Source organism: Haliotis rufescens, unplaced genomic scaffold (assembly GCF_023055435.1).
Source record: "Haliotis rufescens isolate VD_foot unplaced genomic scaffold, xgHalRufe1.0.p SCAF_17, whole genome shotgun sequence".
Lineage (NCBI taxonomy): Eukaryota > Metazoa > Mollusca > Gastropoda > Lepetellida > Haliotidae > Haliotis > Haliotis rufescens.
Window position 1 is genome coordinate 2926611 of NW_025963857.1, and position 13160 is coordinate 2939770.

The window sequence follows — 13160 nt, forward strand, 5'->3', positions numbered from 1 at the left end:
CCATACACACTAACCAAGCTGAAAGTCTTGGATGACTGCCTGTAACAAAAGTGAGTGAGTATTGTTTTACAGTGCTTTCAGCAATATTCCAGCAATATCACATCAGGGTACACTAGAAATGGGCCTCCCACATTGTATCCATCAGGGGAAGTGAGCCTGGTCCTTCAGCATGATGAGTGAGTGAGTGAGTTTGGTTTTACGCCGCTTTTAGCAATATTCCAGCAATATCACGGCGGGGGACACCAGAAATGGGCTTCACACATTGTACCCATGTCGGGATTCGAACCCGGGTCTTCGGCGTGACGAGCGAATGCTTTAACCACTAGGCTACCCGACCGCCCCTTCAGCATGATGAGCATTTACCTTCACCACTATGCTACTCTACCACCATCTATTACAAAGATAATTCTTAACCAGTGAAAGGGTCAAAGCAAAGCAGCAGCATCCAGGGTATCTGTGATTTTATTCACAGTTTGTTGCGCCAACAACTTCCATCTTAACTGGTATCTGGAGTTACAGTGTGTTTAATCTTCTGGGTCCTGAATTAGGCTATGAGTACTTAAACCATATCATCTTGCATCAACTAAATGTGGAAGGAACACCGGAAGTGTAGCAGGCTTTGGACAGTTATTACTTGGATGAAACCCTTGATCGCGGGTATTGTATCAACAAAAATAGATACATACTCAGGGTAAATCTCGGACTCAAGCCTACATTCATAGGTTTCTGGCATAGATTTTCATACCTTTATTGCAGACTGAGAAGGACTTTGGGAAGGGCTACCACCAGTTGCCTGCCCTATATCTGGCCTTCGCTCAAGTGGCCTTACAGGAACTTGGACTTCTGGGATAGCTGTTGGTGTGGAGCACTTGAAAAAGAACAATTCCTCATGAAAAACCTCGAAATAGTCACAAGGCACTGTAGCTCATTTGAATCTTTATCAAATATTTGCAACATCAGGCTAAAGGTCCAATGTAAACAGGACACTTATGCAAACATAAATTACAGAAGTCTCGATACAGAGATAGAATTCGAAGTTTCAAGGTGGACAACAGATGGCTTTCCAGGACACAGCAGATGAGCTCACAACATCTATTTGGTAAAACCAACTTCAGTAAGTCAATATCAAGAATACTTGGATCATATGTGACTGGTAAACTTCAAAGGTCCTGCCGTATCAGAGCTGCTGGCAATGTTAGTGTTTGTATTTGTTTGTCGCTTAACGCCGCACTCAGCAATATTCCAGCTATATGACAGCGGTCTGTAAACAATCAAGTCTTGACTACACAATCCAGTTATTGATATTATGAACCTAGATCTGTGCAGTTTGGATACAATGACATGCATCAACCAAGTCAGCGAGCCTGACCTGTTTGTCGCCTCCTACGATAAGCATGGGTTGCTGAAGACCAATTCTAACCCGGATCTTCATGGGTTGACTAATCCTTGAAACAGACATGGAGGGACGTTGCCGTTTGTACTCACATGTTGTGTGGTAGCTGGTGTCAGTTCCGAGAGTCCACAGTCACATCTCCCGAACTACAACAAGGACAAACGACTGTATAAAATAGTACAACTATGACATTTATCGAGGGCAGACATTTCATATCAATGGCCGTGATTACATCAAGTGTAAACAAGTAGGTCATTCAGGTTTCTTGCCGATTTTTTTATCCTTACTTTCAGAATTTAGAAATCATTATAAACCCGAAGTGACCAGGTTTTGTATTGACTTAAGATGTGTCGTTACAATTTGTGGTATAAACGTAGACTGCCACATGTCAGCAGCCCATCAACCTCAATTAGGTCACTGAGGCCGTTGGATCTGCAGTTTGCAGCATTAGAAACTGGCATCAGTCCAACAGTCCTTGTCAAACTGCCCAATAGTTTAGGTATCATAAGGAATAGTAGAAATTTCCCATTTGTAATGGCTTTGCTATATGTTATCATTTTAAGGACTAGTGGACTAAATCTGTTTCTACTGCTGAATTTGGTGCCCGCAGAGTGAGACATCCAAAATTACTCTTACGAGTCCCCAAGACACAATATATGTGAGTGGATATGAAAATGCTTACATCCTTTTTTGTTCAATAAACAATAAAGGATAAGACAGTGGTGCAAGTCCACTCTAACGGTAGTCTGAAGCCCCAGTCAGCCCCAAATTTCTTTTGGTCTTATAAGTTTAGTTTCTACTTGTGCATAAATATATAGCAAACAAATAGCTCATGCAAAAATAAAGCCTGCAAGTCTATATTAAAAAACCACAACCGACTTAGAGCACCATGTTGAAATATCAAACTTCTATCAAACAAATATAACATCAAATGAACATGATTAAAGCCGAAACTGGGCTACTCTTGACAACCCATCTGCTCACCAGAAACTGATATTCTGATTCCGACTGTCTCTTCCTGGTTCCACCTGGAACGTTCTTCCCATTAGGATGGCCGAACGTCACCAGGTCACCCTCATTTAGAATAACAAAACCTGTAACCATGGAAACAGCACTGGTCAATGAAGCCTATTTCGGTTCCCTGCATACTACAAACCATAAACGAAGTGCTGAGAATCTTGATGTTGTTGACTGATTGTGTTGGTGAGTCAGAGTAGGAGAGTGAGTTGGTGAGTGAGTGAGTGAGTGAGTGAGTGAGTGAGTGAGTGAGTGAGAGAGAGAGAGAGAGAGAGAGAGAGAGAGAGAGAGAGAGAGAGAGAGAGAGAGAGAGAGATAGATTGAGAGAGATTGATTTTGGTTGGTTGGTTTGTTGTTTAACGCCGCACTCAGCAATATTCCAGCTGTATGACGGCGATCTGAAATTAATAATCGAGTCTGGACCAGACAATCCAGTGATTAATATCATGAGCATCGATCTACGCAATTGGGATTGATGACATGCATCAACCAAGTCAGCGAGCCTGACCACTTGAACCCGTTGGTCGCCTTTTACGGCAAGTATGGGTTGCTGAAGACCTAAGCTACCCCGGAATCTTCACGGGTCTGAGAGAGAGGAAATATTGCTTAACACTGCATCAGACATTTTGCAGTCATTCATGTTGAGATGGGCGAGTGAGTAACTTTAACAGCAATTTGAACAGTATTTCAGTCATATCCCATGTCAGCTTGATGTGAGTGGAACGCTCAAAGTGATGCAGGTCTGCAAACACTACAACCACTAGGCTATCGCCCCGACACTTCTTCATGTTCTTAATGAGAAGTGCAAGAGGCCCATCTTACCTGTGATCTTGATGTGATTGATGAACACCCCATTCAAGCTGTCATCGTAGAGCTTGTGCTGGCTGCCCTCCCGGATGATGCGTGCGTGCAGTCTGGAGATGTAAGCTTTCTGGACCAGGTTGGACGAGTCCAGAACATAGTTCGCCTGCTGAGGGTTCCGCCCGATAATGGTGGTCACCCTGTTCAAGCTGAAGTCACGACACTTTGTCTTACACGTTTTGTATAATATAGGGGTGAAACAATACATGGTGCATCGATACATTGTGAGTTTTCATGTGACGATGCGATGCATGATACGTTTTTTCTGTATCGATACAAGAAATAACACTTGCTGAAATACATGACTTACTACTCATTCACCTCAGCTGAGGTGAAATGGGGTTTAACGTCGCGTCCAAGATTATTGCACTTATATAGCGACGTGCATGTACGTGTGTGTGTTTGTGTGGCTGCTTGTACTAGTCCGGACTGATGCCGATTTATAGTGCTAGCTCACTGAGATACCATGCCGCAGTTCAACATGAATACCCCACTCAGACACAGTATACTGACTCCGAGCCGACCAGTCCTTGTTTTAGCCCCTTAATGCCGAGCGCCAGACAGGGTAACAACAAGTACCATCTTTTAACGTCTTTTGGTATGACGCGGTCGGGGATCGAACCCCGGACCTTCCGCTCTCCGGGCGGACGCTCTACCACTAGACCACGGAGGCGGTCTCATTCACCTCAGGCGTTATCCTGACCTTCCTGTATCATTTCACTCCTCGCATAATATGGTTTACATATTTATTTCCTCAAAGTATTTTGTTGTCAGAATAAATATAAAGTCGATCTACATTTATTATTGTAAGAAAATGCTGCTGTGAGGATGACAATTCTGTGTTTATAATTCAACGTGTGGAGACAAAATAATTAGATACAAAGTTAGGTATGTTGTAAAGAATAGTGACAAAATCCATGTTGCGGTTTCCCTTTGTAACAAACTGACAATAACAGGTAATAAGATGAGATCAGATCGCTCCTCCAATTTACAAAAATACAGTGATCCCTTGCTACAACACAACCTTCGGGGTCCAAATAATTGATGAGCGTTATAGATGATCAGCGGTTTAACGAAGGTCGAGTTGTAGGTGGTAGATGACCAACAAAACAGTATACATGCTCTGCCTACTTAACACGATCTACCTTGCACGTTTCAGGGTTTCAAAAAGATTAGAATAGAAGTTATTTATGATTCATAGTGTAGAAAAAGATTGATCGAGTATTAATATGCTCTTTAAAAAAAAAAAAAATCGTATCTCTTCAGGTGAATAAACAGGTAGATCTATAACAAACTTGGTCAATAAAAGTATGAAATTTGATATAAAACATCACTAGACATGATGATTTACCATTTAAAATGTATTTCCTGCTCTCTAACGTATTCTTTTATATGCAGAGATTGAGATTACTGTGTGTATTTTCTCTTAAACTAAGCCGGAAATAGCAATCAGCTATGCATGCGTTTCCTCCCAATCTACCGGTGATTTAGTTAAAACGTACCCAGTGATACCACTTTAAAGAAATTTGATGCAATGGTCGGAAGAAATTGTATCTGATATTATTATTTTATCAGGAATAATATATAGAGGTTATCACGCGAGTGTGTTTGGGGATGATTAATATCCTGCATTAGGAATAAACATTGTAAATACAGTGTTTATTCCTAATACAGGATATTTACCAACACACAAGCGTGATAACCTCTTTATCATATAATGTCATTCTTTAATTCTGTGCTTCAAAATCGCTTCCCCTCTCTCACAAACATTACCGAAACATTGCGAGTTTTCCTGGAATGCGCGCATTAATATTTATTACGTCACAGGGTAAGTGATGTGTCAGTCGGACAGTGACAGTAGCCAATATAGTTCCAATTGAAATCTGTTTCTTATACAGTGGCGAAGCAACATATATGCGCAAAACAACATTTTTTTTATTTTCCTTTCGTGGCAATCCATTGGTCTGTCCGCTAGAGTAACTGCCCTTTGTCAAAGGGAAGCTACTCTAACCCTAGTCTATGAGACGTCACGGACACGGTCAGACGTTGTTAACAGTCTGTCTGTCATAACGTTAAGAAGTGTAATCAGATGTACACACAGCAACAAAACGAAACAAGGTAACAATTCAAACATATTTCAGCCAAATCCAACTATTTTAATTTGTGGAGAAGGTTTCAAGCCGCAGAGGTCTACAAGCACAGATATGGCTACTGATCCCACTTGGCTAGGCCTGGTGTCCTCGCAAAATTGTTTCGAAATTTATATCTCCAAAGTTGCCAAAACTTATAAAATGCCTTAGCTACACAGAGCTCCAGATAAGCTGCGTATCTGCGTGAAATACGCATCAGAAATGCAGAAATACACAGTAAAATATAATCCAAGCGTATCAAATACGCAACGAACATTACAGATACGCTACAAAAATAAAATTTGTGAGTATCATCAAAATATTGTGAAGTAACCCTGCGTATTCGATTAGCAAATCAGCAACTTATTTTGAAATTATAAACGGGCATTCCGTCATCCTTGCCAAACTCCACGATGACAGTTACATCATGATCATTTGCCATCACACTTTCGTGTGGAAGTATCGTGGTATTTTTGAGTCCTATAAAGCTCTCAAACCCACACGACACCAGTTTGCAGGGACTAGATGAATAGTGTTTTTAAATATTTGACTTAAATACCCACATGTGTAAAAACTAGTGGGTAACAGAAATTTGAATACGCAGATAGAATTACTGATACCCAATGATTTTAAAATGCATGGGTAAAATACCCACAACACCAAAAGCTTATCTGGAGCTCTGGCTACATCATAGTTAGACACTGATTTTCAGTATAATAGACTGTTCTTTTGATAATGATAGCTATTATCCCTGTAGTTTATCCAGATTCCCGATGGTTAATTCTGACTAGATCGCCGAATGACGCCATGTTTGTTTATAAACAGTGAAAGTAGTCCCTACTTGACCTTTGATATTTGCATCTCTATCTGCATATGACCCCAACGGATATCGTTTTTATCCTTGGGTTTATCCTGCCGAGAAACCTACCCATTATATGATAAATTCCAATATCGTGTTATTTTAGCGGCAGCTTCCACCATATATACTTAAAATTATAAGAACGACAAGCGTAGCACTTTGGTACAGATTGTATGCAGGATATTTTTTGACGTATGAAACGATTTTGACCAGTCAGCGTAGGGACTTCCCGCGCTATATGTATTTCGATAGCAAAAACGTTATGTTAACATTTAATAGTCAAACTGCCTCAAATATGACTTTTAGCGAGTCATGGTACGGCATTTATGATATGTGTATCCATTCACTTGCAACTAAAGTTCGTTTCAAGGCGGTCAATAGCGGTAATTTGACCATGGTTGCTGTTAATAACGGTGAGTTGTGCGATCTTCCGATCACTTCGCATACGATTTCGCCGAAATTATTGTAAACATTATTATAGAATCTAATAATTGAATGAAATTTTAAATATAATTAAAATATATATATTGCACTATTAGTACAGATAAACAATGAACATTTTTTTTTATTACCAGATATTTTAATAATAGGATTAATTTGCGTACTTCGGTTCGGATTTGTTGACTGGTATTTCCGGTGTTACGTGATCGCGGTGATCAGCTGATAATGTTTTCTGAGATGGGGGAAAACATTGTGTCATTGGAAAACTTGAGTTTATTGAAAATGTTTGTAAATTGCTTTACCACGCGCTATAACCGAGTTAGCGCTTTATTGAAGGGTGCAATAACGAGGGAACACTGTATCAAACAACATTTCTACGTGGAAATGAGGGTGGTAAAAAATAAAAGAATCAATGAAGATAATCTTGAAAATATTGTTTCGTATCCAGCCATAGATGTCATTCGCTGCATATTACTGGACATGCTGGCATTACCAATTTCTTGTCAGTGTAGCAGCAATGTTGAAGTGGTTTGGCCTAATTGGTTGTATGCAACCAAAATATATGTTTGACAACCATTCAAACATTAAAATTGAGGTTAATTATTTTTTTTAAATGTTGGCAAAAATATTGGTATCATTTCTCGCCAATAGTTTGCAAACTATCTTCGCAATGTTCACACATACAAACGTAAGCAGTGTGAAGCCAACTCAAGGTAGGCAAGTGTGATGCTGATATTTCCCACTTACTCCATAACATCAGGGACTGTCGGCAGAGAGGCGGGGGGTCCGAAACGGGACAAGTGGTACAGAGGCAGGCCGCTGTTGTTGAGTCTTGGGCAGTGGGCCATCTTCCAGTCAACTACTTTGCATCTGAAATCAACAAAAGTCATGAAATCAGTCTGACAAAATAATTATGAAGGAACATTAAACCAGTTTGAATAATTATGATAATAATAATGATAATAGTAATAGGAAAACAGCATTAGCACTGTCCCCTGGCAGGGGGCACATTAGAATACTGTTTGTTCATAAAGTAGTGAATATTAACCCAAAGAAAAAGAGTCCTATAAAGCCTTAAGAAGAGACAGGCATGAGGGTTGCTTAATGTCATCAGGAAAAAATGATTAAATGTGAAATCAATACACACAAAAGGCCCCTTCTCGGGAAAAAATAATTTATGACAAAAAATCACTATAAAACTACATTGTTACGTGACAATTTTAAGTCTCTAATGTTCGCATTTCTTCATGACTATGAACACGTTCCTTCTGACTTAAATATGATTGAACAAAGCTAAAACTGAAGTCAACTTCAGTGTGACCACATCGTTTTATACGTGTATCTAAAAACATTCTGCCAGGGCTACTGTCAAACTATTCCTAATCGGACATTTTGTACCTATCTCTTGACACCAACAGCGGGTACCCGGGTACACATCATTGATAAGTACAACCTGAAGACATGCCCTCATCGAATTTATGTTGATGAAAAGGGACTTGTGAAGAACCATACCCCGCCATCAGTAGTCACATCGGGTCAGAGTACTCCAGCTGCAGTGAGTGAGTGAGTGAGTGAGTGAGTGAGTGAGTGAGTGAGTGAGTGAGTGAGTGAGTGAGTGAGTGAGTGAGTGAGTGAGTGAGTACGGTTTTATGCCACTTTTAGCAATATTTCAGCAATATCACGGCGGGAGACACCAGAAATGGGCTTCACACATTGTACCCATGTCGGGAATCGAACCCGATAGTTTTGAATCATACGATAGTGATGTGACAAGTGATGACGAACTCCGCTGCAAATGTAACCAATTTGTACCTGATGAGGTTCGAGCTAGTGTCTCATTGACGAAGTGCTAAGGAGGCTGCCTTAGCTGCTCTAATGGAAATCATCTTACCAGACTGCTCTTGATATAATTCTTCGTATAATTCTGGTCTTGGATGGACCTGATTGGAGGGAGGATGTAGCTGCAGATGTGACCAGTTTGGAAGTCTTAGTAGTGGAATCTCTGCCAGTTCGACGATCTCTGGAACCAAAGTTCTTGTCGGTCAGAAGGCGCTACCAACAGCAGTTGTAGGTAGCTCGTGTGTAGAATCTTGTAGTATCCTTGGTATCAAGGCTGGTGGGGGAAACGTATACGCGTTTAGGTCCTCCCATGATATTGTCATAGTATCGATTGACCAGGCTAGTGGGCCCGGTGCTGGTGACGAATTATCTGATGCAAATTGGGTTATTAGTAGACAACCTTTTCTTTAATTGCCAGTTGGAATGCTTCGGCCGTAGCTTCCATTCTGTTGGCGATAGTCTGGCTAGTCTGGACAAGGTGTCTGCTAATCCACTTGCCGCTCCCGGTATATGTCTTGCCTTTATCTGTAAGCTGAGCTTGTCTACTAAAGGTGAAAAGTCAACTGCAGGAGGGTCTCTGATTTCATCGTGCCTTGAAGGTGCATGCCACAGTTGAAATGAGTGTCCCGATCGTCAGACATTGGTTTCTTGTCTGTGGAGTCCAAAGAAATATTGCCTGGATTACAGCCTCGTATTCCAGATAATTGATGTGGTAGAGCTGTCTGCTTCTGACCATAGGCCTGATGTTACTTCCAAGTTGAAGTGAGCATGACTCCATGAAAGCAATGGTAAAATCTTGACGGTTGGTCGTGTGACGTAGTATCTAGTAGAGAAACGAGGCTGAAGATGTAGTTTACCAGTTGGTTGATTGCATGAAGCAGGGTAATCGGGACCACGTGGAAGAGCGGTAGTAGGAGAAACCGTGCCTTGAATGGACGTGGAGAACATTAGGATCACATACCGAAATAAAATGTCAATATTCACCAGCTCTCGTCTTGAATAAGTGAGGGATGACTTGTCCTGCCAGGCTGATCGGCGACGCGTAGAACTATCCAGATAACACAACATTGTCGGTCCGTTTGTGGCCTAAGCACCGGAAAAAGCGGTGTGCATTCCAGTATCGATGCGACAACAACAGGCGTTGTGAAGATGTGACAGACCATACGTATAGTCATTGACTACTACTGTAAATGCTTCGCACGGCTCGCATGAGAATTGTAATTGTAATTGTGATTTCTCATAGGAGAGTATCGTAAGACGATTCATGACTGGCAGGCACGTGGACCGGTTCCATGAAGATCCCGGTAGAGAAGAGACGTCAGTATCTCAAGATCGCCATACGATGTGACTGTGCCTGTAAGATATTAACGAGACCGGTTGGTCAAGTTCGCTGATATGGTTGCTGCAGGTCATCGTATCCAAAGACATAGACGGATGCTCGTAATGACAATCACTGGGTTGTCTGATCTAGACAACAGAATGCAGTGAAGGCCTTGTCAAAATTCGCTTATAGAAGTCCGATGCACGATGAGAGAGAGGTCTATTGATTCTGTGGAAGAATGACGATATTATGACTGAGGACAACCTGTCATTCGTCTGTATTATATAACAAAGTTATATCTGGGATAATATCTTCTCAGTAAAGTACATGCTCGTACTTTATGGGGTTGAGTCCCGTCGGGGATTCGAACCCACACTGCCAGAGTAAGGGACCTAATCGCCAGCACACAAAGTCAGCGATCTAACCCACTTAGCCACCGAGGCTTCCTGCAGGTAAAGTCATACCAGCGGACGAGTTCATGATCGGACGATGTGTCGATTTATCCATGTGTTGACGTATCGACTTATCCTTTTTTCGACGTATCGATGTGTATCGTAGAGTGGAGATCCCTCGATATCGATCTGTAGGAGAGGCAAAACTGTACGATCTGACGGACTGTCCATCCAACATCAGCGTCTTGTCCATAATGGTGAAGTATGTCGATAATGGTGAAGTAAGGTGATCTGTCGATCTGTCGATCCCTCGGTCGTCTATGATCCCTCCATCACTCGGACGTTACGATCAAGCAAAGGATGACGATCCTGCGCGTGAAGATCCGTCGTCAGTTGGCTATCACTTCCTCGCCGACGATTGTAGTGTTTTCGGTCAAAAGGGTTGTCGCCATTCGAAAGCCGGAGAGGTGTAGCTGTATCCTCAGAGCGCTGTAGAAGCGATGACCCAAGTAACAAGCGTGTTGGGGGAAGAGGCAACCCTCAGTTGACGGCTTGACTTCACAAGCTGAGTAAAGGGCCATAGTCCAACACGATGAACTGGCCATTTAAATGTGGGACGACTGTAGAAGCCAGGGAGCGGGCACGTGCACAGGGGTGTGTCCGCACAGAGGTTGAAATCGCAAAAGTCAAACGAGACGGAAAGCGATCCTCCTCTACGGATAGCGATGTAACCATCACCAAATTGACTTTAATATTTTGTTTTGCAAGAAAACGAAGGTACAGCCACAGGGGATAACACAATTGTTTGGGTTTCAAAGCGGAGGAAAAACAACATGCACGAAAACCGTAAGCAACGCCTTGAACCGACGAACAGTCGCCTTTATCGAACAGTAAGCTAAGTAATTTGAGATCCAATTCTGGCAAGGTGGTACACAGTAGACAGTTATCAATACCACTCTTTCTTCGTGATAATGTTAAACTTTAGAAGTGATGTCGTGTATTTAAATTTTATATATATAAAAAAACAAAAAAAATACCAAAAACAAAACAAACAAAATTCTCTGTTCAAGAATATCGTCTGAACACCATAGCTATAGAATTGAGAATGAGGGTGCTGGATATGTAAGGTGAGGTCGCTGGGGTGGTGTCGCACAGGATTTTAGTGGTGCGTGAACCCTGTTCACAGTGGTGATTTGGTGATGTAAGGGATGTGTTTCAGTGAGTGGTGTTTTTGAAGCTGGAAACTTTGTTCTAGGACGTTTTTCACACCAAGATTGAATAAGAAGAAATGCATAGTGTGAGATGGGATAAGTTTAAAAATTTATATCTACAATTAAAAGGTTACAAAATGCACAGATGCGGTTACAACAATATTCAAAAGATGTGTGGCAATACATTTCGTGCAGAAAACACGATAGAAATCTACAAAGGGAATGTATTTACGTTTTGGAGACGACAGAGAGCTTGGAATTTTGGCGCTTTTCTATGTACGAGTGTGACATCATATCTTTTGCGTCACAACGAGCGATGTGACGTCATAATGGTGACGCGCGATGTAGAGCGAAAGCCTTGTAAAGCTTGCTTTGTTTTCTTTATGGATGCCCACCTCATGTTAGCTTACCAAATTGCCGTGCTATTATATGCTTTCAATGCCTGTCATATGTTCGAGTGAACTATTACGGTGTAAACAAACTGCTTGAGTATATACAGCACCATATTTTGTTCGGTGATTCCGTAATTCAGATCGATAACCCACTCAAAACAATGGAGTCAACCCATGCCACTTCACTCAGTATATTTGCTAACACCAAAGAGTTCGCGTTTTATTTAGTCATAATAGAATGGAGATAAACATACTGTGTTTTCAATGTAGAGCTAGGTTACCTGTAGATTTAACCGTGCTAAACTTAACATCTGAAACCTCACGCTGGGCGTTCGGTTCCAAATTCAGTTTAGCGCAGTTAAATCTACAGGTAACCTAGCTCTACATTGAAAACTTAGTATGTTTATCTCCTAAATGAACGTTTCATGGATATAGATGTCAAAAAACAACTGTGGACAGTTCTAATCAGAATTTTGACACAAGAGATCGTCCATACATGTCATCCCGGTTATGCGACAGGCCAGCCAGTCAAATGATAGAACTTTTGTGACGTAGCTTTCTGTGTTACTTCTGTTGACCATGTTGACAGTGAGAGGGCGACCATGCTGCGAGTGTCAATTTCAGTGGAAATACATGGATTTCAGAAATGTTTGTCATAAATAAACAAGTTTAGAGGTAAGATATTTGAAATGAGTATTGAAATTTGAGTATGAATAATACTTTAAATATTCAGCGACTTTTCTTAAGTGATCAAACTTCCGCGACACGAAGATAGCTTGGGTTGTGTTATGACAAGAACGTGTGTCGAGACTAGTAGCGAAATTATCTGGGAGTACAGCGATATCCAATTTTCTGTCACAAACCACCTGGAAATATTTGTAAAAAATCTAAAAAAATACGAGGTCAGGATAATCGGCCTCCACAGTCTGAATAAGATTTATGAAGGTGGTGTTCTCGGCCCTGAGGTCGGGTCATGTCTTGACTGTAGGACCCCATCGCGGCTCTCGGCTAGGAGTCGGGTACACGGGTGGTAAATTTGGATTCGTCCCAGCCCTTGTAGACTTGCTTTTTTTAATGTTGATTGTTGTCGTTTTCAATACATTTATCCACAGTCATGACGCAGGACGACGCGTGGCAGTGTGTTGAACCGGCAAGCAGCAAAAGAAGGGTCTTGAGGCAGTCCAAAGACTGGGCCAAGTGGGGGCAGACACGCCTTGCGGCTAACTGTCAATTAGTCTAATCCTTCCATCCGCTCATGACAGCGTGTAGAAGTTCTCGATATGCATGTCAGCATTAAAATGCTTG

The 13160-nt window shown here is 41.5% G+C and overlaps 1 protein-coding gene across 9 annotated transcripts in view; it reads right to left on the reverse strand.

The window, feature by feature from the left end:
• LOC124119816 overlaps positions 1-13160 on the reverse strand; it is a 66107-nt gene that overhangs the window by 52780 nt on the left and 167 nt on the right. For all 9 annotated transcript variants that reach the window (XR_007221710.1, XR_007221709.1, XR_007221711.1 and 6 more), the window contains exons 2-6: positions 7448-7570; positions 3233-3420; positions 2378-2487; positions 1486-1539; positions 746-868 (exon numbers count right to left, since the gene is read on the reverse strand). Coding sequence is in view for 6 of the 9 variants with exons in the window: in XM_048397419.1 (XP_048253376.1) it covers positions 746-868; positions 1486-1539; positions 2378-2487; positions 3233-3420; positions 7448-7548 (576 nt within the window). In the remaining 3 variants the exon portion in view is untranslated. The remainder of the gene's footprint in view (positions 1-745; positions 869-1485; positions 1540-2377; positions 2488-3232; positions 3421-7447; positions 7571-13160) is intronic.